This window comes from Cydia strobilella, chromosome 17 (genome assembly GCF_947568885.1).
Source record: "Cydia strobilella chromosome 17, ilCydStro3.1, whole genome shotgun sequence".
Taxonomy (NCBI): domain Eukaryota; kingdom Metazoa; phylum Arthropoda; class Insecta; order Lepidoptera; family Tortricidae; genus Cydia; species Cydia strobilella.
Window position 1 is genome coordinate 11,396,078 of NC_086057.1, and position 22,580 is coordinate 11,418,657.

Sequence of the window (22,580 nt, forward strand, 5' to 3'; positions counted from 1 at the left end):
ACCTACGTAATTTGGGCGGATAATTTTACAAATAATGTTTTGTTAATTTGCGTAAATAATTGTGATATTTTTATTGAAATCGTTTGATTCTACATTGCTTTGAGTGTAACGTAATTTTACGATGTTATTCTCACATATTGCGTTAAGAGGAAGGTGTAAAATACCGTACTTACGTGTGCAAGGTTATGATCTCATATTTTTGCTCAGAGCGGCTATTACAGCCGATTACAGAACAATTCACCAGTATTTTATCAAAGTTCAAGCATTCAAAACGCTGACCATCACTATATTTCATAAGAGAAAGCACAATTTCATACAAAACAACGATAATTAAACAAGCAACGAACAAACATGACATGTCACGTATTTGTTTGCCACAACCTCGGTTGTGGCAGCGGTGGAAAAGTGAAACTATGACAAGGACAAACAATAACAGCGCTTTCTCTGCTACTCCTACTGAAAGATACATAAGACTATCCCGTTCGGTCATTTTCCCCCACTCCTCGTGAGCGATCCAGTTATACTAGATTCATGTAGAAATCACACTATTTAGAGATGTACAGGGCGGTAAAATACCGGTTTTTGAAACATACGACAGTAAAAATCTAAGTGTAGCAGTGCTTTTGCCGTTTTCCCGGATGTTGTGAAAAGCGGAAATGATTATATTTTGTGACGGTTAGTTTGTTTGACATGACAACTGGCACGAAACAAAAACAAAACAGTTTCCAATAATGTCTTTTGCAAAATTTTAATGATATTAGTAAATAAAACGTAGGATCGAATTACTTATAAAAATATGTGTTTTACCATTTAGTGATTGTGTACAGAACAATTTTTTTATGTTTTAGGATTCCGTTATTAAGATAATATTTAGCCATAAGTCCCGAAACTTGGCATTGACACGTATTTATTGCAAGCCAGAAAATGTCAAGCTCACTTTTTTAGGTTTTCCATTTATACAACTCGAACCCTAAATGGAGGTAAGCTAGTAGATGTTTTCTGGCTAGGTAGGTATTAGAACTTTACTTTCCTTTTAATTTCTGCTTATTTTCACTTACTTAAGTTGGAGTTGGAAGACGGTTTGCTACGCGATGAGGATCAGCCTTCCGAACACACTTCTAAGAACCCCAGCCCAGTTCTCAAGAGAAAAAATGATATATCACGAGGTGATATTTATATAAAACTAGTACTTGTTATCAATTTATTACGTTTGTACGTTTGACTGCAAGGCAGCTGAAAGAAATGGCAAAAAATAAGGAATCTAATCTTGTTAGAAGCGCATAAATATGGTTAAAGAATACCAGACCTATGCGAAACGTGATTGAATAGGTATGATAGTGAATGAATTATTCGCGAATAATTTATTGAGGTAAACCAGTTTCAAACAAAACGATCATTCGAATTGTATAAACTTTTTTCATATACATTTTTTATGGTATAGATATTTATTTATTTATTTATTTTTATTTATTTTATAAATACGTTTACACGACTTTACAGTAAACCAATACTTCATGAAACTAACACATAACAACATAGAATCATTATACTAAGTATTACATTACATTTCACACACGGATAACAAACATTACGTTACACTCGAGGGCCTAGCATCCATCACCTCACAGAACCTCAAGCATTCGTTTCTCACAGCAACCCATCGCCATGCTGTTCTCATCTGTGGGATGGCTCTGCAAAGTACCAGCTTGAGGCGCTCGAGTCAGTTGAGAGGAGGGCCAAGAGAATCATCAATGACAGCAATCTGACGAATGCTCGACTCCAAAGTCTGGAGCATCGTCGCAAGGTTGCCAGCCTGTCGATCTTTTATAGGATACATTTCGGAGAGTGTGCCGAGGAACTGCACAACCTTATTCCTCCGTCCCATTTTTACCATCGGACCACACGACAAACGGCACTCCGGCATCGCTTCATGGTAGGAACTCCAAAAATACCTTCGTGCGTTTTGCTTCCACATTTCTTATGCGACCTGCCAAGGAGTGGAACGCCCTGCCCGAGTCTGTGTTTCCGCATGAGTACAATTTGGGGCTCTTCAAGGCAAGAGTTAATAGGAATCTCATAGGTAAGCGTGCTCCACCGTAGAACACATCATCACTTACCATCAGGTGGGATCGTGGTCAAACGCCTGCCTATTCATCATAAAAAAAAAAATGTGCTGACGCCAAGAGCGCATTAAGTAGAGAGGGATATGATAAGGCCTTTATATAGATATAGACAATATCAGCTAAGCTAATGAAATAAATAGGTATTAAGTAGCAATAACTATGGCTGACGTAGATCACATAACATAGTCAAGTCCGCGTTACAGAGTACCGTGCTAAGCACTGAACTTCAGCACGTAGCCACGTACCTAGCTACATGTACCTAACTTAAAAGCAATGTGATTGCAGAAGAAAAGGGGGAGATGATGGGAAAGGATGAGCGCGACTTCGACGAGTCCATTGTGTCGTTGATGCGCAACTACAATAGCAAGCTCAGCGGCGAGGACGACACATCGCAGCCCACGTCACGGGCTGCACCTATTGTCGCCTCCGAACCTTCCCGCAAGAAAAAGAAGCGAAAGAGGTAGGTAGTACCACATTTACCAGAAAAAACTTATAAACATTTGCTGTCCAGGGATGTTACGGAGCTCCGGTTCCGGTTCCGCGAAGTCGGAACTTCCGATTGGTAATCCACATCCCCTTCGGTTCCGATTCCATTATTTTTGAATCGGAAGTTATTTCTGATGTCAAAGCTTAGCGCGGCATCAAAAACAAACAGGTTTATACCCCTCAATCTCTCATCGCCCCGATTTTTTTTTAATAGACCTACTCCTAATTTAACATCTCATCCACATCTCACCCCGGCTCCGATTCTAGTTCCGGTTCCGTTTTCGGTTCCGATAAAACCACATCCATTACATCCCTCTTGGAGTCTTATGTTCGGTGGAAGGCGAGGCATTCCCCGAGCGTCAACAATCAATGCGATCATCAAATTTGTAGGCTAAACGGTACCTACGATTACAGACATCGTTATAAAGATCGAAACCTGTCAGAGGAAACGGAACCACAATAGTCATTATGATCTGAATTCCGTCGTGTCTACGACAGCCCTGGGCCTGTAATCAATATGAGAAAAATCCGGTTCGAAGGACCACGTTCAAGCATGTGCTGGATTTATAGCGTAAAAAACTATAAAATTAAATGAAACGTGTAGTGTCTTGCCTGTAGTACAGGGAAAATTGACAAAATAACATGCAAATTTTTAAAAATCGTCAAAAATGTTTTACAGGTATCATTCTTTTAGGTAGAAATATATGAACAAAAAAACTATGCAACCTACTCATTGGGCCGTTGACTTAGATTATGATTAGGATATTTGGCCGCGTGGTTTAATTTACTTTAAATACATACTACTCATAAACAAAAATACCACAGAAGATAAATTTTCTAATACTCATACAGATCCCAGATATCGATATGCCTCACAAACTGTCGGTACGAGTCCATCCGAAGGGTTTCCAGCGCCTTCGGCATGCGAGAAGTGTCCGAAGAAGACGCGTGGAACTTCTACTGGACCGACATGAGCGTCTCCGTCGAACGGGCGAAGGAGATGAAGCGGTTCCAACGTATCAACCACTTCCCAGGCATGCTGGAGATTTGTCGGTAATAAAAATGAACCTTATGTTTGAGGAATAAGGTTACGGATGGTTTGTAATTTTTGGATTTTACAGGAAAGATCTCCTTGCGCGGAATTTAAACAGAATGCAAAAGATATACCCGAAGGAGTACAATTTCTTTCCGAAAACGTGGTGTCTTCCAGCAGAGTAAGTACCAATGTTGACAGTCCCCTTAATTTTATTTATGATAAAATTTGTTAGGTTCTCCCTAGTCCCTATGATCAAGGCCTCTGATTTGGCACCCTTTCTTGGGACGTTCAGACGCAGTGGCGTTTTGTCCGCTCTACTAATACAATAGCTAACCCTTTAGTTTCGCCAGTGCAACTATATACACAGAGTGACTAAGTAATGTCGCTGCGGTAACATTACGTATAGGGTTACCAGATACAAATTTAGAATTACATACCTGAAAAAATCCTGATTTGCGAATATTTTACCTGACGCTCATATCGGTGATGACGGGGTGAGGGGGCTCCAGACGTAAGCTGAATATGAATGTTAACTTGACTCCCTATTCCAACCTCAAACCACCTGTCTCTGCATGTAGTAAATCATCGTCATTCATTTTAAGTCCATGGATTGCGTAAACACATTAATGAAGGCCATATTCCCTGATTCAAATACTGGGCAAGGTATTTCATGAGCGAGAACAAAGGCTGATGCCATGGATCATTAAAAAAATGAAGCATTCTATTAATTCATTAAAATTCCTGACATTTTCGTATTCCGGCTGTATTCCTGACAACCGGCCTAAATTCCTGACATGTCAGGAAAATTCCTGACATAACCCTAATTGCGTAAGATACTCGTAGAATAGGTAGGACTTCCCCGTTTGGCGTGTACCAGATTGTATTACTAAGCTACAATAAAAAAAAGTAATTACAATTTAGGTTACATTGTCAGTCATAAAAGTAGGTACCTATTAATTTTTATTATAAATTTTGAATTTCAGTTTCGGTGAAGTCTTAACTTACAGCAAGTCGCGCAAAAATAAAACGTTTATAATAAAACCTGAGTGCGGAAGCCAGGGTCGTGGAATTTATTTGACTAAATCACTGAAAGACATTAAACCTACGGACAAACTTATTTGTCAGGTAAGAATCAGAATCAGATCCATAGGAATAATTGTTTCTCATTCACGATTTAGTTACATACTGACATACAAACACAATAAATAAATAACCTGTATAAGTGATTCTTTTATGTTTTTCAATAGTTTGCATGCGCGTGACACATCTCATGAGTCAACGAAATTGTAACGAACAGTTTTAGTTTCATGACGGGAAAACATTGCAGGCCTACACATATCTATCTACGGCGTAGCACTCGTACCACATCTGGGTGCCTATAGCCAACTTGCCAATCGTTTACGCTCCGTGGCGTAGCGTAGTCATCTCTCTCTATCACTCTTCTCCATTAGTGCGACAGAGACAGCTGCGTTTCGTTCGCTACGAAGCGTAATCGATTTGCAAGTTTTCTGTAGACACCGATGTGCTACGAGTGCTACGAGTAATAAACACTGCACAAAACAAAACTACTAGGCCAAAGAATCCCTGAAATCCTTAACCGACTCCATGACTTACCTTTAGTCTTGTACTCTCAACACGCGCTTTATTGAGATCGGTGATCGGTCCATAATAAGTATTAAAAAATAAAATAAATAAATTGATTTTATTTCAGGCAAGCACCTAAACACATTAAAGGTACTTTAGTATTTAATTGAACACTTGTCAGTGATTGTTTTCAGGTTTACCTCGCCAAGCCGTACTTAGTCGACGGGTATAAGTTCGACATCCGCGTCTACACACTTATAACTTCGTGCGATCCTTTAAGGATATTTGTTTACAATGAAGGTCTCGTTAGGTATGTTTTTCCTTGGACAATATGAAGAAATAGGTCTTATAAATGAGGGTTACCCAGGTAGCCATAGGAAATCTTTTTTAAAACATCGCATTCATAATGTCATAAAATTTAAATCTATCTCTATGCCTTATCCTTTTGGACGCCAATTACCGATATATACGCACCGTAGGTTCAACGCCAAAGACCGATTAATCGGTCATAGACCACAGAGCAACATCTACATGCATATGCATAAAGTTCAATTTCAGTTTTGACACTTCGGTGACGTGGCGTCTGGATGACAGCTTTTGTGTTTGACACGGCGTCGAAATAGTCATTTGTGCAACAAGAGAGGAAAGTTGGTTTTTCTTGCGAGTGTTTATTTTGAGTCCCGAGAAAGCGAAAGATTCTAAGTTAGAATCATGCATGAGCGTAGCGAGAGACTCAAAAACACGAGATGTAAAATAACTTTGCTCTCGTGTTGCACACATAATTTTTCACCTCAGTAGTGAGAACATATTAAAGGTTAAAATGTATTTCGAATTACACAGAATAATACAGAGATACATAAAAATGTAATAAAAGTATAAAGTGGCAGATCATGGCCTTCATTAAATTAAAAAGCTACTTTGTTTCTCTCCCTGGAGTGAGGAAAGTCGCACTTTCCTCACTCCAGGGAGTGACGAAAGTAGGCTTGTTCGAGCTGCTGAGGTAAAAAGGTTAATAAATACATAGTAGAAGTCCGTGCAAGAATTTAAATAAGTACTGCGTTAAAAGTTAATCGAAAATGCTTTTTTACACAAACTTACAATTTGAAGATTCGCTACGTCGCGCTACGCCGACCCGAACGTGAACAACACAACCAACGTGTTTATGCACCTCACCAACTATGCGCTCAACAAGCACAGCCGCACCTACGTGTACGACTCCGAGGCGGGCAGCAAGCGGTAACCACAATTGATTAAGTATTGATATTAGCAAAGAGGGATATAATAAAATAGAGCGGTACTGTCATAGTAAATTTTGTAACCACAGAAAATTCACTGCCATCTATCGATACACTCAAAACTAAAAATGAAGATTTATAAAAATACGATAAAATGTATTTAAATATGGATAAATGATTTTTTTATTTGCATTAATTATTTTTATATGATTTGCCCCATGTCCTTTCACTGATATGCGTTAAAATTGTTAAATAACAAACGAAACCGTCAACGCCCTCTATACGAGAGTAGGCCAAAGGTAGTGGCGCCATCTGATCGAGAATCAAATTTTCTTGATTTTCGAGGCACATTTTTTCCTTAGACTGTATCCATCTATTACGGAGTTATATCTATCTTTGATATTAGTCTTAGACCGATGGGTGCATAAGCGCCACTTGCACCATTTCACTGACCCGGGGTTAAATGGTTATACCTGGATTTACCATGGTTACAAGTACAATTCAACACTAGGTTAACGGTTTAACGCCCCGGGTTAGTGGGAGGGTGCAAGTGGCGCTTAGAGAGCATGAGTAACAAAATATTAAACTTTGAATGTGCCGCTGGCACCTTATTAATTCAGTAGACCGCGTTCCGGGTGTTACCACATGCACCAATCCATAAGCGACTGTTCCATGTTGACGTCGATCGATAGTTTCTACCTAGACAAATCGATCTATCGATTGGTGTGGTAATGGTAACTAACACCCTAATAGGTATGTAGTGTGCGATGCAAGTCAAACAGAAAATTATTGCAGAAAAATGTTCTGCTATTGCTATGTATTTTAGAATACTACGCGCTACGATGCTACGACGTGCTACAGCGTAGCACTGTAAAGCGCCTGTCGATTTTAGACATTACTCTGAGAGAATAGGTATATTAAAATGTAATAGTAGATACAAGAGCATAAAGCGATCCTCTGGCCGCCCCACCCGAGGCAATTTATTGGTCCGAGCGCAGCGAGGACCAATATTGTCGAGGATAAAAATGGACATTTATGCGTGAGTTACCTATATACTCTGCATTTCACTTTGATTGTGAGTAAAATATACATGCAAAAATATCCAATATTGTAGGTTATTTTACCGTATTTATTCAAGACTCAAGAAAGTTGTACTCGGGCCGGTCGGGGGCGCGGGGCACGCCGGTCGGGAGCGCGCCGGTCGGGCTGGCAGTTTGTGTGGCAGATTTTGGACTTTATTGCTAAGTCAATAAGGGTCGTAATAGATGATTTTACTTTATGCTCCACTACGCACGACTTAAAGTCGAACTTTACTTTTTTTTTTAAATGTTTGTTACTCCATAACTCCGTCATTTCTGGACCGATTTTGAAAATTCTTTTTTTGATTGTAAGTATATACATACAGATTGGTCCCGTTTTTGTCAAAAAGCAGTTCTGATGATGGGATCCATGAGGAATCGAAGGAACTCCTCAAATGTTAAAGGCATACATATATTAGTGATTTTAGTATTTTCATCAACAAATCAAGCACTTAAGGGGCCCACTGACTATCAGTCCGCCGGACGATATCGGCCTGTCAGTTGTTTGTTCGGAACTGTAAAATTTTTGTTTTTAACCCTTTACATTTAAAAAAGTGACATTTGATGAAGTGGAACTGCTGATGATGATCAGAACGGAACTCTTCAATGACGCATAGTTCACGTTTGGCGATTTGTCCTCTTCGTTATGTTTGTTAAGTAAGTTAGGTTTTCAAGAAACATTTTTGTCAAGCTCGAGTTCTGATGATGGGATCCATGAGGAATCGAGGGAACTCCTCAATTGTGAAAGGCATATACATATGTATAGTAGTGATTTTTGTATTTTTATCAACAAATCCAGCATTTCCATTTTAAAAAGTGACATTTGATAAAGTGGAACTGCTGATGATGATCAGAATGGAACTCTTTAATGACGCATAGTTTACGTTTGGCGATTTGTCCTCTTTTTTATGTTTGTTAAGCAACTTAAGTTTTTAAGATATATTTTTGTCAAGCTCGAGTTCTGATGATGAGACCCACGAGGAACCGAGGGAACTCCTCAAATGTGAAAGGCATACATATAGTGATTTTTGTATTTTCATCGACAAATTCAGCATTTAAATTAAAAAAAGTGACATTTGATGAAGTGGAACTGCTGATGATGATCAGAATGGAACTCTTCAATGACACATAGTTCACGTTTGGCGATTTGTTCTCTTCCTTATGGACCCAGACCCAAACTTGGACCCGGACTCGGGTCTGGACATGGACCCCAACTCGGACCCGGACCCGGACCGAACTCTGACCCAAACTTGGACCCGGACAGCCGGACACGGACCCAGACCCGGAAATGCTACTAGAAAAGTGGGTTAGGTGGGTGGGTGGGTTTTGAACTGCGATTCTCACAGAACAGAACTGCTATCAGAAAAGTAGGTTAAGTTAGGTTAGAGCTGTGACCCTTACAGTAACGAAATGCTATCAGAAAAGTAGGTTAGGTTAGGTTAGAACTGCGACCCTTACAAAAACGAAATGCTTCTATAAAAATGGGTGGTTTTACCTCCTTTTCTACATAATTAGGCAAAAGATGCTGTCTTTTTCATTTCATTGTCTGGAATCTAAGAGTGCACCATCAACAATAAGTGAACTTTCAGCGGCATCCCCCATTGAAGTCGGTTTTTTTGTCTTAAAAATTATTTTACTTTGATCTCGTGATTTACAATGATACGATGAACAATACTTTTTGCTCAGTTTATTAATCAGATTATAAATGTGATTAATTAGGTAGGTAGGTAGAGTTAGACCCAGAAAAGTCTGCAACGATTTTGATAGTATACGCAGTAACGTGCAAGTGTTATTTATATGTCATAATTTCATCCAAGGGGGGGCGCCAAAATGGGCAAAAGGCAGCAGCAGGGAAACTTTTGTCAGTCGTCAGGGGGCGCAAATTTGGCGACTGCCCCGGGCGCCATATCGTCTAGCTACAACCCTGCCTACAACGTTTAACATTTCCGGGGCCAGCAAGATATCGACTCTCAACAAGATCCTGCTCTCGCAAGGCGTGGACCTGGACGCACTGTGGCATTCCATCGACCAAGTGATCGTGAAGACCGTCATCTCCGCCTGGCCCATCCTCAAGCACAGCTACCACGCGTGCTTCCCCTCACACGACATGGTTACTTACTACCTATAGAAATCCGTTGTTCTCGTAGCTTCGCTGATAGCACAGAATACCATCCTTTGCCTCTAAAGATTATTTATCGTTGTCTTATTGTGACTTTCAACAAACATTTTACACTTCACAACCCTTTCTAAATGATGTATTAATCTTAACCAACCGACGGCAGGTACACTCCTAAAAAGCCATTAAAATCGGAAATTTCATTTTTTTTAAATACTTCGTCGGTGGCAAACAAGCATACGGCCCGCCTGATGTTAAGCAGTCTCCGTAGCCTATGTACGCCTGCAACTCCAGAGGAGTTACATGCGCGTAATTGCTCTTACATTCAGTTATCTACTTGATAGAAAAGCTCAGGTAAAGACGGTAAAGTCAATCTTTGTTCATTTGACAAACATTTTTTTGTTTATGTCATGTAGAAAGGGTGTTGTCATGTTGTGTACATATCTATTACACGCAATGAAATGAAATGAATATTCAGTAGGTACCTACCAACTCGCTTTGTGGAGTTTATGTTTGTTAAGTCTAATAATTAATGTAATTATATGTTATTTGGAACTGCTTACTGCGTTAAGTAATTAGTTTTTATTCTATTTTAGCTGTTATTAAACATTTGTCGATATTAGGGTTAATAAAACATATGAGTAACGTACCTAAGTAGATTAAATGCGTTTAAGTCGATTCGCCATTTGCATAGATACTCATTATGCCAGCATTTTTAATGTAGGTAGTAGGTACTTATAGCGTTAGTAAATAGTTTATTGTATTTTTATATTCAAAATATTTTCTTGTCTCATAAACTTGCTTTATATTGAGTAGTTATTAAAACTTGAGCTGTAGGGTATGTGGAAATTGAGATTTAAAAGTGGTTGCTTTACACAAGTTTCTTTACTGTCATTTGTGACTTACAATATAAATAATAGTGTAACGTTTTCAGGTGCACGCTTGCTTCGAAATTCTCGGCTTCGACATCCTGTTGGATCATAAGCTCCACCCTTATATTTTAGAAGTAAGTTAATAGATTATTCCCATATGAATATTCTCTACTTACCGCAGTCATGGAATAGGAAGGTAATAGGCAATTTTTTGATACGGTTTAATTAGGTTAGGTTAGCCCACCTGACAAATAAATTAAATCCTTGTAAATTACGAGTACGAGAGAGTAAATGACAAATATACCTTGTAGGTGAACCACTCGCCGAGTTTCCACACGGACACGCAGCTCGACCGCGAGGTGAAGGAGGGCCTTCTAACGGACACGTTCACCATGCTCAACATCTGGCAGTGCGACAAACGCCGCGTGTTAGAGGAGGACCGCCGCCGCATCCGCGACCGGCTGCTGCAGACCAACAAGTACCTCTCATCTTTTCGTTGACCCCGAGGTCAACCGTGCGACCGATCGCACGTACTCGACTAGAGCCTGCTGACGGACACAACAAGGTTCCGCGACCGTCTACTGCAGACCAACAAGTACCATACCTCATCTTAGCGTTTATTCCATGAGGACGGCCTTCTAAGACCGGAACAGACGGACTGCAACCTGTCTGCAATTACGGAAACTGTGCAGTCGGCGTATGGTTCCCCATATAAATTGCAGTCTGGTTGCAGTCCGTGTGTACCGGCCCTAACGGACACGTTCACCATACTGAGCATTTGGCAGTGTCACAAGCGACGGGTACTCTAGGAGGACCACCTACCCACAATCCTTTAATATTAGCGTATCCCGGTTGCATTCGACCGCAAGGTCCTATAGTCTTTATTTTAAAGGTCTTGGTTACGGCTTTCAAGCTATTTTTGGCCACCCTATGAAAGCCAAACTTGTAATTTGAACAACACGTCCATTAAACGAACGAACATCTTCCATCCTACTTAAAACTGGTCTTTTTATATTTTTAGGTTTTCGGAGGTCGTTTCCGGCGAAGAAAAGGAGCCAGAGAAAACACCGTGGCAGACGCAGATACAGTGGGAGGAAACGCATTTAGGAAACTATAGGTAGATTCCCTTTTCACCATTCACAAGCGTGTTTTTCCTACTTATTTTAAAACTGCAAACATGGGGCGCATAAGATAAAAAAAAAGTATTTCGTTAAAATACAATCTGCAGTCAGGACGAACGCGCCAATCTAGCCGTAGATGGCACTCACGCAAGAGATGTCGTGCAATAATTAAACCTTTACCGCCAAAGACGTCAACTGATGCGCGTGGCTATACAGCCCAATATCAACCTTGATGCAATGCGAGAAGGTTTATAATAATGCGTCACGCACGAGAGGCATGACGTTCAAGAGTTCAAAGGTGCTTTTATACTCGATTCTGCTGTCAATTAGTATTTAAAATGGCGTGTTTTCCAGACGCGTGTACCCCGTGGGCGAGCAGTACGCGTGCCTGTTCCAGCAGCCCTCCGGCTCGCTGTACACCGGCACGGCGTCCTCCCGCGCCCGCGGCGACTGCACGCGAATGCAGCGCGAGGAGTTCCAGGTGCCCAGTCTGCCATTTGACCTTGTCAATTAGTAATGATGACCGAAAAAAAATTTAAAATACCTACTTTGTAACACCAAAAACATTTAAAAAATAAAATAGTTAATTCGCTTAAATGCATTATTTTTTTGTTGATTGAAACATCTTTCGTTCCAATAACAAAGGATAAATACAAAACATCATGCATTTAAGAGTTGATGATTAGGTTACCAACATAAACATTAACACATTAAGTATAGGTACCTTCTCATTAAGTCGAAGACTCTTTCAAATAGCCATACCAAAGATAAGTATTAGTAACAAACATACTTCCGCAATTATTACAGACCTTTATAAAACAGAGAAGAACTTCTAAAGAAAGACCATGTTCTAATTATATAGGCAGTTTATCAAGTGCTGAAATTACTCATTCAACTTTCTTTAAACAGCAAACAAAAGCGAGAGCAGAAGCTCTCCTGAAAACGAAACCGCCACAAAAACCAGTCAAGGACCCGGAGAAGAAAGCCCCGGACGAGGCCAGCGTGGCCTCCACCAGCGAGAAAACGGCAAAGTCCAAAAAGATCGAAGGGGTTCCGAAGAAGATAGAGAATAGAAAGCTGACTGGGAAGCCGTCGCCTTCGATTCTCCCGACTGTGAGTATTTAAAGTAAATCTAGAGTGAAATAACGACAAAAAGCCCTGGACGAGACCATTGTGGCTTCTACTAGCGCGAAAACGGTCAAGTCTAAGCGCTCAGAGAGGGATCCGAAGAAGATGGACTTGACTGGGAAGCCGTCGCCTTCTATTCTCCCCACTGTGAGTATTCTGTAGTCAACCTAGAGTGAAAGAACATCAAGAAAAAGCCCGTACGGGGTCAGTGTGGCCTCAATCAGCGAGAGAACAGCCAAGTACAAACACCCCGAGAGGGATCCGAAGAAGATGGAGAACTGAAAGCCGACTGGGAAGCCGTCGCCTTCTATTCTCCCCACTTACTTTGTAGTTAACCTAGAGTCAATGATAGAGACAACCCCAGCCCCAGACGAAGACAGCGTGGTCTACACCAGTGAGGAAACGGCCAAGCGCTCCGAGAGGGAGCCGAAGAAGATGGAACAGAAAGCTAATATATAGCGTAGTGTTGCAATCACTCTTACCATCGGTGGTGGCCTCAAAAGGAATGTAGGCACATATTATCGTTTTATTTTAATTCTCTATTTTAAGTTATTCATGTTACGATAGCTTTAAAGTTTATCAATATTGTAACAGGTGGAGGAGAAAGAAGTGAAGCCTCCGTACGTCCTGTGCTCTTTCGAGCCCGACCCCATCGTGGAGAAGGAGGAGCGCGAACGCGTCAACCAGCTGGCGCAGCGTGACTTCCTCATACGGAGCTACGGCATGCTCGAACAGGTTAATGTCTGAGGCGTTGTTATGGCATCGCCTTAAGATAGGTGGATTATGCTGAAATATTCCCCAACCATAGCGAGAATTCCGCACAGAGATTGACGTGTACAACGATTTCGCGCAGCGCCAACTACGGCAATGATGAGCGCGCGGCGGCGGAGTTTGCTTTTTTTAGGGTTCTGTACCCAAAGGGTAAAAACGGGACCCTATTATTAAGACTTCACTTGTCCGTCTGTCTGTCTATCACCAGGGTGTATCTCATGAACTGTGATAGCTAGACAGTTGAAATTTTCACAGATGATGTATTTCTGTTGCCGCTATAACAACAAATACTAAAAAGTACGGAACCCTCGGTGGGCGAGTCCGACTCGCACTTCCGGTTTTTACGTTGTCATTCTGCCCTTATTTTTTGGAATTTCATAATTCATAAAATTCATATCCAGCATATCCTAAACGGAATTAAGTACCTATCAATAGACCACCTAACCGATACGTATGTATATGATGGCTGCTGTTAGCGTATTTTCATTTGTTGCTTTGTTATTGTGTGGTCTAAGCTATAAAGTTAACGTGTATATACAGATCTACCTCGTGATGAAGAAAATGGGCACGTTGAGGCCCGAGGACGAGCGCAAATACGGCGTTTATGGTCGTCTGTCTATCGTCTCCAACTCGCCTAAGGTAAATATTATACTAAAACATTATGTCCATATCCAATATATATAAATATTTCTTATTCTTATTCAATACCTATTACAGCGTTAGGTACTGTCCGCGCGCGAATTCCGTGCATGGCTGAGGAATGTTGGGCGTCATGACAGAGTTGTGTCATTTTGTACGTACGGGCGCGGCGCAACCCCCCCCCCCCCCTCCTCGACCTCCGAATGCACGGAATTGGCGCGCGAACAGTATCTGCGATACTCTAATCGTTTTATATATATACAGTACTGGCAAAAAAATATCACCTTCATGTTTTTACGGCAAACCTTTTTTCGGTTCCTAGTTGACTACGGAGCCCTAAAAAGGTTTGTCGTAAAAACCTGAATTTGATATATTTTTGGCCGGTACTGTATGAATAGTATTGACGCTGAATGTACAATTTTTACCTCGAGTCCTATAGTGGGACGCGAACCTAATGCGCGTCTCACTATATTTATTGTAAAATATGTTCAAATGCCATTTCATAGTACCTACTTGTCTAAATAGCCTGTCTTCGGTTGGCCAACACAATGTTTTGTTTTAATTTATTTTAATTTTATTTATGAATTGGCGTTTGAACCTTGACATATTAAGATTAAGTCAAATTTTAGCTATTATTAATGTAAAATATTGTGTTTGCCTACAGAAAGTGTAAATGCATATCGGTGGAACAAAGCAAAAAATTTCGAAAAAATAGTAGATATAAGGACTTACGCACGGACTTGGAACAGTTTACATTTTGTATACAGCCCGCCATTCTCGAGACTGGCCAACAGAAACACAAGCCGGGCGGCTGCGGCGACCATTCCGATGAAGGCAAGTTTCACTTACTTTTTTGAAAAATCGTTACACAGCTATCGATACAGGATATCTTATTAGATACCGATTTGACCCTCACTTATGTCTTCGAAAATTAATAATGGTTTCAATGAAGTCGCCGAATTTTATCCCCATAACGTTGATAACCATTACTACCATCAAAACCGATTTCCTTTCAGTTCAATCTGGTTACCTATAATTCAGGTTTTCTGACCATTAGTATTCTGTGCCATTCGTTTCCAAAAAGAACGCAAGTAATTGATTATTTCTCCGTATCTATTCATTATCTGTGAACATACCTACATGGGGCTAAATTCGGTAGCTCTTGACCATAAAATCAGTCATTTTCCTTCTTTTGATCCACACTAATCTCGACACCGTGTATACATTACAGATTACAGTGTTACTTCCTCTCAGGACTGGTCGTGGAGTGTCGCCTGGCGGTGCTGCAAGCTGGCGGAGCGCGACGTGTAATGTCGTCGCGTCGCACTGGCTCTTTATCGTGAGTAGGTACCACACATTCCTTCAGTCGCAGTTATATACAATTGGTTTATTTTGTTCGATGACGGTATATTGAGAGCGAAATACCTCACCCTCTTATTTATTTACAAAATCCTCCCCTTCTCGGCGAGTAATGATTTTTTATGTGCGACCTAATTTTTGGGCAATGATCTAGTTTCGGTCGAAACATGATTTTTTTATACTTCGGTCGGACACATATGATTTTATCATTTGATTTTATTCGACATACGATTCTTTAACCCTCTGAACGCCACGTCTATCGTGTGCGGCGCGTCATAATGAACCTTGTCTTAATGCACGAAGGTTGATATTGGGCTGTAAAGTAACAACGCTAAGAACGAAGAATTTCGTACGAGTACATTGACTCGACTGTTCCTATCTCTTTCGCACGCGCGTAATTATATTGCTGTCCCGTTTGCAGTGTCATTGAGCGCCGGTCATGGGCGGGACATATGTCCAGGCCAGAACATAGGTCCAGTTACAGACGGGTCAATGTAGGCACGAAATTCTTACCTTATTAAAAGTTCTTGTAACTTATCCTATCCAGTCCACACCAAAACAGTTTTTATGGTGTACGATGTCATAGCAAGCTTCATGCTGTCGAGTAGGATCAGGCCACACCTACTATATTGGCTCGCAAGTCGATGTCGCAATGAGCTTCCCCGTTATTTGAACTGTTCATTTACAAATATATTTTTTGCTTTTTCCAGATAAGCAACACCAATGTCATTTCTGAAAAAAACGTTTGTGCCCCAAGTTAATGTTGACCTACGAGTGCCCCGTTGTGTTTTAGAACCCGCTATTTGCTCGGTGCAGTCGACCGAGTTGTAAGATTTGCCAAACGTAGTTTGTATTTGTCATATGTAAAGATCGAGCGTTCCTATTTTGCTCAAGATTTTTTTTTATAATGTATTTTTTTTTTCATAATTTAAGAGCATGGCTCTTGTCGGTGGAGTATGCGCCAGTTTTCTCGGTCCTCGGCCGTATTTTTTATTTAATCATAAATCTAATGCTTATGCTACTTTTGACGTCTAGTCAAGCTCGAAGAACACTGTACAATCGTTATGTTCTGTAAAAATTCTGGTGATGAAAAAATAAGCAAACTGTCAAAATATATTTACTTTTGTTTACTTAAAATGCAGTTTTTTCAACCTGCCTCAAAATAATCAATTATGTATTTTCAATATGAAAGAAACAAAGGAAGGGTACACGGAAAGAACATGTATAGTCACTTTAGTAACATTTTGAGTAATCGCGGTTTTAAAATTTGGAACCATGTCAAAATATACGGTAATGAGGGCTATCGTTTTTTTGCTCACCAGTTGGCGCCTCTGTTGATGGTGGTCCAAAAGACTAAAGAAAAGCTGTCAGTCATTGAAGTGACAAGTGACATTTCGAAGTATGGAAAAGACCACCATCTACACTAGCGCCCCTAGCGGCGAATTCATACGCTTTAGCCCTCATTCCGTGACCAGGACTTTAAAAAAAATTGTGTTACATATATTATACAGTGGTAGCAAAAGATATAACTTATAGTTCATTAAGAGCTACATTTTGAGATGAAAATCTCATTTTCCGAAAAAAGTGACTAGACATGTTCTTTCCGTGTACCCTTCAAATGCATTATACTAAAGCTATAGATCTGATTATAGAAAGTCCCGCTTTAACTTAAAATCACTTAATACTATCAGTAATTACATTTCATTGATATCAGATTCGATACCCTATACACAAGACAATGCAGCTCATGTTTCTACAAAGTTACAAACCTTAACGAATTTGTGTAGTATGAATGAGGGCTATCGTTTTTTTGCTCACCAGTTTGCGCCACTGTTGATGGTGGTCTAAAGAACAGCTGTCAGTCATTGTTATTAAACAAGTGACATTTGACATTTCGAACTATGCGAAGACACCATCTACACTAGCGCCCCTAGCGGCGAATTCATACGCGTTAGCCCTCATTGACGAATAGTCAAGTGAACACGGGCATCTCACCTTTTAAATTTCTAAATTCAAATTGCACCTTTTAAGCTATAGTTGGTCAAGCAAATCTTGTCAGTAGAAAAAGGTGCGAAATGTGTGCGAAATTCACAAGCGTATCTCTCAAGTTGCACTTTTAAATGATATAGATTGCACTCCCTGTCATTGTACTAAGTTATGGCGCCAGTCAAAACAGCAGTTTCTTGGGCAGGGAGCCTCCATCGATACTGTCTAGCAGTTTCCTCTTGAGTGTGGGCTTCTCCGTCTCCATCCTCGTGAAACTCGAGGGCATTGGGAGTTTATTGCCCACTGTTGGGGCTGGTTTGTTGCTGGAGAATAAAATAACAATAAAATAGGATAACAGTATATACATACATGTTAATGGGTTGCGTGCATGGTGCCTATCTCGCAAAAAAGGAAACTTCCCATCCCATACCTACAACTCGTCGTTTACCTATGCTAAATTTTCTATTTAGTATCAAAAAGTTCTATATATATATATATATATATATATATATATATATATATATATATATATATATATATATATAGAACTTTTTGATATATATATATATATCATTAAACAACAAGGTATATATCACAACCTCATAACATTTTTTAACCGTTTCACTTGTCAAATTTTCATTTTACAGAAAAGCTATTTTATTAAAAACCGTTGGATTTTCAGAAGGGTCACAAAACTAACCTACTTTTTTAGAGGTTAGAAAAAGTTACGGTTTTTGAAAATCACACATTCGGTCAAATAAAAAATCGACAAATGAAACATCAGACAAACATTATTCAAAAAAGTAAAACTAAATTATAACAAATACAATATTACCCCCCACTCTGATTATCCCCCGGACCAAATGTGCCAAAAATACTGGCGGCATTACCTCGCTGAATGGCCAGGGATATCTTTTGGACGAGGAAAGAACCAGAGCGAGGGTCGCCGCCCCTTTCTCTTAAGCGTCGCCCTATATCCTTAATAAAGGCTTTGGCCTCGGCACACCAAGGTCCAGCCGTCTCGACGGCAACCGGGACAAAATCATATTGTATTTGTTATAATTTAGTTTTACTTTTTTGCATTAATTATTTTTCTATTCATAAGTGACACTTAAACCTCATTTGGTCATTTACTAAAAAAAAAAACATTATTCTAAGTTGATTTATCTACCTTAGTTAAGTAGGTGTGGCTGTGGCTTTACCTGAAGTACGGCATCTGCAGCGCCTGCGTGCAGTCGCAGCGTGCGGGCGGGAACAGCACGAGCAGGCTCTCGAGCAGCTGTATGAGGTCGTCGGCGGCCGCGCTGAAGATATGTCGCAGCGGCTGCGCTGGGAACTGCTTAAATTGCACGTAGTCCGGCAGCCCCTTCATTCCCTGGACACATTTAAAAAAGCATAAGCAGTGATTCCTAACCTTTTTGGAGTTCAGGGGAATGCCTAACCCAATTGAGAAAGTTTTTTTTTTATGATATAGGAAGCAAACGAGCAGACGGATCGCCTGATGGTAAGCGATTACCATTGCCAACACCGGAGGGCTTGTAAGTGCGTTGCCGGAATTTAAGATGGGAGAACGCTCTTTACTTGAAGGTTTGAAGGTCGTATTGGTCCGGAAATACCGCAGGCATTTCTAAGTGTTCGATTTCTAGCAATATATACAAGGAAATACTATTTTATGCCTTTTCGCGAAACTAATAGATCGTAATAAAGTTACTAACAGGCCAATTCTCATCATTAGGTGTGCCAAACACCTGGAATATGCGCGTCAGCTGATCCAGGTCCGACTCTCCGGGCAAGAAGGGCACCCGGAGCAAAAGCTCTGCTAAGATGCAGCCGATGGCCCACATGTCCACACCTGTGCCGTACTGCCGGGCCCCGAATAAGAGCTCTGGCGACCTACAATGCAATTATAGGAAAATAATAGAAAATACAAGTGATAAATCCTAATTTTATTAAACCATTGAGCTATTTTGATAATAAACTGGCATTAGAATGGGTACAGTACATTAAAAATATGAATGCTCATCAATGCTTATTATGAATATGCCTTTCATTTCATGCCAATAGCCAGAGTTTGTACTTTTCAACTCTTTTTTTATTTAATAATCACTCAGATTCAGATGACAAACATTGAAAAATGGCAATTGTATTTTGAATATTACTTGAGGCGCCGAAATAAGTTCAAGTATTTTTGCCTTATTAAAATTATTTTAAATGGGTCACTCACATATTATTAAGTCAAATATTTTTGCATTACCTGTACCATCTGGTCACCACTTGATGTGTATTTATTCTGGTGGGAGACCCAAAAGCCTTGGCAAGACCAAAGTCACCAATTTTCAGTATTCCATCACGATTTATCAATAAATTGTTTGGTTTCAAATCTCTGTGTAGTATCCAGTTCTGATGCAGATACTCTAAACCTTAAAATACAAATATTTTTTACTAAGCTTATGGAAACTTTTTGTATGTGCACGAGTGAAGCTTTCATTCTTTAATATTTATTTATTTAAACTTTATTGCACACCAGACTTATATTGACCGGCATATGGACCGTGATTACCTTTTGTATTGTTTAAAGGTAATCACGGTCCATATCTCTTTTTTAAGCCAAAAGTGGAGGACCCGCGCGAAATCGCCTTTTCATACAAACATAGTCTAACTTTACCTCTCTGGATATTAACATTTTTGAACATATTTTGACACAATTTGTTGTATATCAAGCACATCTATGCCTTTTTTTTTGTTTTTTTATGAAATTTTTAATTATAATAAAAGTTAGGAGCATATATAAATTTGTATGAAATCTGTTTTTCGCTCCTAATTTTTCAAATAATCAAAAAATCGAAAATGTCAAACAATGGTTAACATACATCAAATTAATGTAAAATGATCCATATTTATAAGAAAAAAAATGTCTCAAATGAATTATTTAAATTACAAAGGTACTTACCACTCAAAGTCATGATCATGTAAGCCTTCACATTAGCTGGAGTGAGCACAATGTTGCTGTCCTTAACTATTATCTCTAAGTCAGTGTCCATAAAGTCAAACACTAAAGATACATTTGATTTTTGTCCGAATACATCTGTAAAGTGAAAATATTATCTACTGTAAAATACCAATTATATTAATATCAACTTTGAAACCAAATCAAATTATTTGATTAATTATTAAATATTTTGATTTGTGCTTCTTTAGTACCTATCAGACATTTATTCTAGTTTACACTAAAATCTCTTTCAGTTTTGATATTTACTGATGTGATAAGATTCATAAACACTTTTATTAGTGACATTACTCTTTAAACAAGGGTTAGTTAATTTTCCTGTTGTTATTTTATGAGCCACAAGGTTATACAATGTCAGTGCCAGATTAACAAATAAGCAAAGCTGATTAATTGTCTGGTAAAGCTTAGAGCATCAAAGTGTCTTAATCCAGCCGTGTAGAGTTGTAGATCCACCACATTCTATGCAAAATGCCCATCCACCTTGAATCCCACAGACATGGATGGAGCATCTGTGAAGTACTTTTAACATGATTTGTAAATGGTTTCAAAGTGTGAACAGGAGATAGTAGCTATCATCCACCTATGTAATAAAATCCAGTACATATTACAATAATAACATGCTTCCTGATAAAATTGTCCCAGCCATCTTAGGCTTGAGTCAGTCATAAACTAAGAACTGTTAAGAACGAAATCCCGTGATCCTTCACTTCCTTCATTCCTTCGGTCCTCCGAAAGGAACAATCTTTTTGCACACTCTTAATCGGTCTTTAGGTCCTTTGGTTCAGTGGGATTGGAGAGTGCTTGACTGAGTGAAACAGAAAGCGGACGGAACGAAATGGTTCACAATGCCGCTGGCACAATTGTGCGAATGAGATGAAAGAACAATGTGACATGCCAAAGTCCGAAAAGTACGAAGGAGAATCAAATATTTTTAATAATTTTTTTTAAATTGTGTTTTTGAGATATCATATCGTACAACTTGAATTATATTCAGTTACCAAAGATTGGAAAAAAATCGAATGCAAAACAGATTCCTATTCATTCCCGGCTCTCAACTGAACTAAAGGAACTAAAAGACTGAACTAGTTTGATTGACCAAGAGCGCGGCACTCTCTGTTGTGAATGAGCAGGCACAAGTCTACATCTTAGTGTTTATGCCATGTGATAAATATTCCATAGGGTTCAACTAGGCATAACAACTTTATAATAAGTTCAAAAAATTACAAAAATAGAATCTTCAGGTCAAATACCTAATAGTCCAATCAAGTTAACATGCTGCAGCTCCTGCAACAGCTTTATTTCTCTGAGTGCAGTCCTGTTTATGCCATCCTGAGCCTCCAAACGAGAACCTATTTTAATCTTCTTCACAGCCACTATTTTGTCAGTTTTCACATCTCTTGCTTTGTAAACGGTTGCAAACTGCAATGCAACAATAAAAACAAAAGGTTGAGGTTATCAATGAATTTTGGGCTGGCTTTAATTTATTCATGTTGCTACGAACTTTAGAAATGATTTTATTTTAAGTTAAATAATTGTGTTAACAATATGTATTTTGAGTAATACCCACTTGGCCTTCTCCAAGGTAGTCAATTTTTTCATAACGTAAGGTAGGCTCTTCCATTGTGACCACAACTATGTAGATTGTTATAAGTAAATAATATTTATCTTATTCTCATTATGCTAGTAACTATACTAAACAAAAACTGCACAAAATACACCATTCATTTCTGAGTGCGTTGGCCTTTTTGAACATGACATGAACGAACGCCCAAAGAGTATTGTAATCGAACGCCTCAAACTGATCAAACTCAAAACTAAAACCTGGCTAAAACGATGGCCAATTCAAAATTTGACAAATTGTTTTTTTTCCTTCCGTGAGGGATGTCCAAAGTTGGTCCAAAGCAAAAACCGGTTTTTATAGAACAAGAAAGTTGATTTAGCCGATGGTTTATTCATTGTCTCAAATAGCTTTTAGTGCGTTCAAATACCTCACCTAGCTAATTGTAATACCTTATTTAATAAATAAAATCAATTTAGA

The 22,580-nt window shown here is 39.4% G+C and overlaps 2 protein-coding genes across 3 annotated transcripts; one reads left to right on the forward strand and one right to left on the reverse strand.

Moving 5' to 3' along the window:
• The first annotated feature begins 700 nt into the window (after positions 1-700).
• LOC134748716 (tubulin polyglutamylase TTLL13-like) lies at positions 701-16,686 on the forward strand. 2 transcript variants are annotated; one of them, XM_063683487.1, is made up of 17 exons: positions 701-980; positions 1,064-1,166; positions 2,409-2,583; positions 3,462-3,662; positions 3,731-3,823; positions 4,629-4,770; positions 5,424-5,539; positions 6,337-6,465; positions 9,500-9,653; positions 10,594-10,665; positions 10,843-11,009; positions 11,553-11,648; positions 12,007-12,133; positions 12,562-12,765; positions 13,375-13,515; positions 14,092-14,190; positions 16,260-16,686. In XM_063683487.1, the coding sequence occupies exons 1-17, from the start codon at positions 975-977 to the stop codon at positions 16,308-16,310; spliced, it is 2,076 nt and encodes a 691-aa protein (XP_063539557.1). In that variant the 5' UTR covers positions 701-974; the 3' UTR covers positions 16,311-16,686. The 2 variants fall into 2 exon arrangements, with proteins under 2 accessions (XP_063539557.1, XP_063539559.1); XM_063683489.1 differs by lacking the exon at positions 16,260-16,686 and adding an exon at positions 14,855-14,996 and having other exon boundaries at positions 703-980.
• Positions 16,651-22,365, reverse strand: LOC134748728 (cyclin-dependent kinase 7). The gene is made up of 7 exons (XM_063683502.1): positions 22,110-22,365; positions 21,793-21,961; positions 20,486-20,620; positions 19,790-19,955; positions 19,251-19,428; positions 18,738-18,910; positions 16,651-17,858 (listed from the first exon to the last, which is right to left on the reverse strand). The coding sequence occupies exons 1-7, from the start codon at positions 22,161-22,163 to the stop codon at positions 17,717-17,719; spliced, it is 1,017 nt and encodes a 338-aa protein (XP_063539572.1). The 5' UTR covers positions 22,164-22,365; the 3' UTR covers positions 16,651-17,716.
• Between the last annotated feature and the right edge of the window lie 215 nt (positions 22,366-22,580).

Bases quoted from the DNA above. Each gene is read 5' to 3' on its own strand.
- LOC134748716 (XM_063683487.1), top strand. The intron at 1,167-2,408 runs GTGATATTTATA...ATGTGATTGCAG, and splicing joins AAAAAATGATATATCACGAG to AAGAAAAGGGGGAGATGATG. The intron at 11,010-11,552 runs GTACCTCTCATC...TTATATTTTTAG, and splicing joins CGGCTGCTGCAGACCAACAA to GTTTTCGGAGGTCGTTTCCG.
- LOC134748728 (XM_063683502.1), bottom strand. From the start codon at position 22,163: ATGGAAGAGCCTACCTTACGTTATGAAAAAATTGACTACCTTGGAGAA. The intron at 20,621-21,792 runs GTATTTGACCTG...TTCACTTTACAG, and splicing joins TAACTTGATTGGACTATTAG to ATGTATTCGGACAAAAATCA. The intron at 17,859-18,737 runs GTAAAGCCACAG...TTTATTCTCCAG, and splicing joins CTGCAGATGCCGTACTTCAG to CAACAAACCAGCCCCAACAG.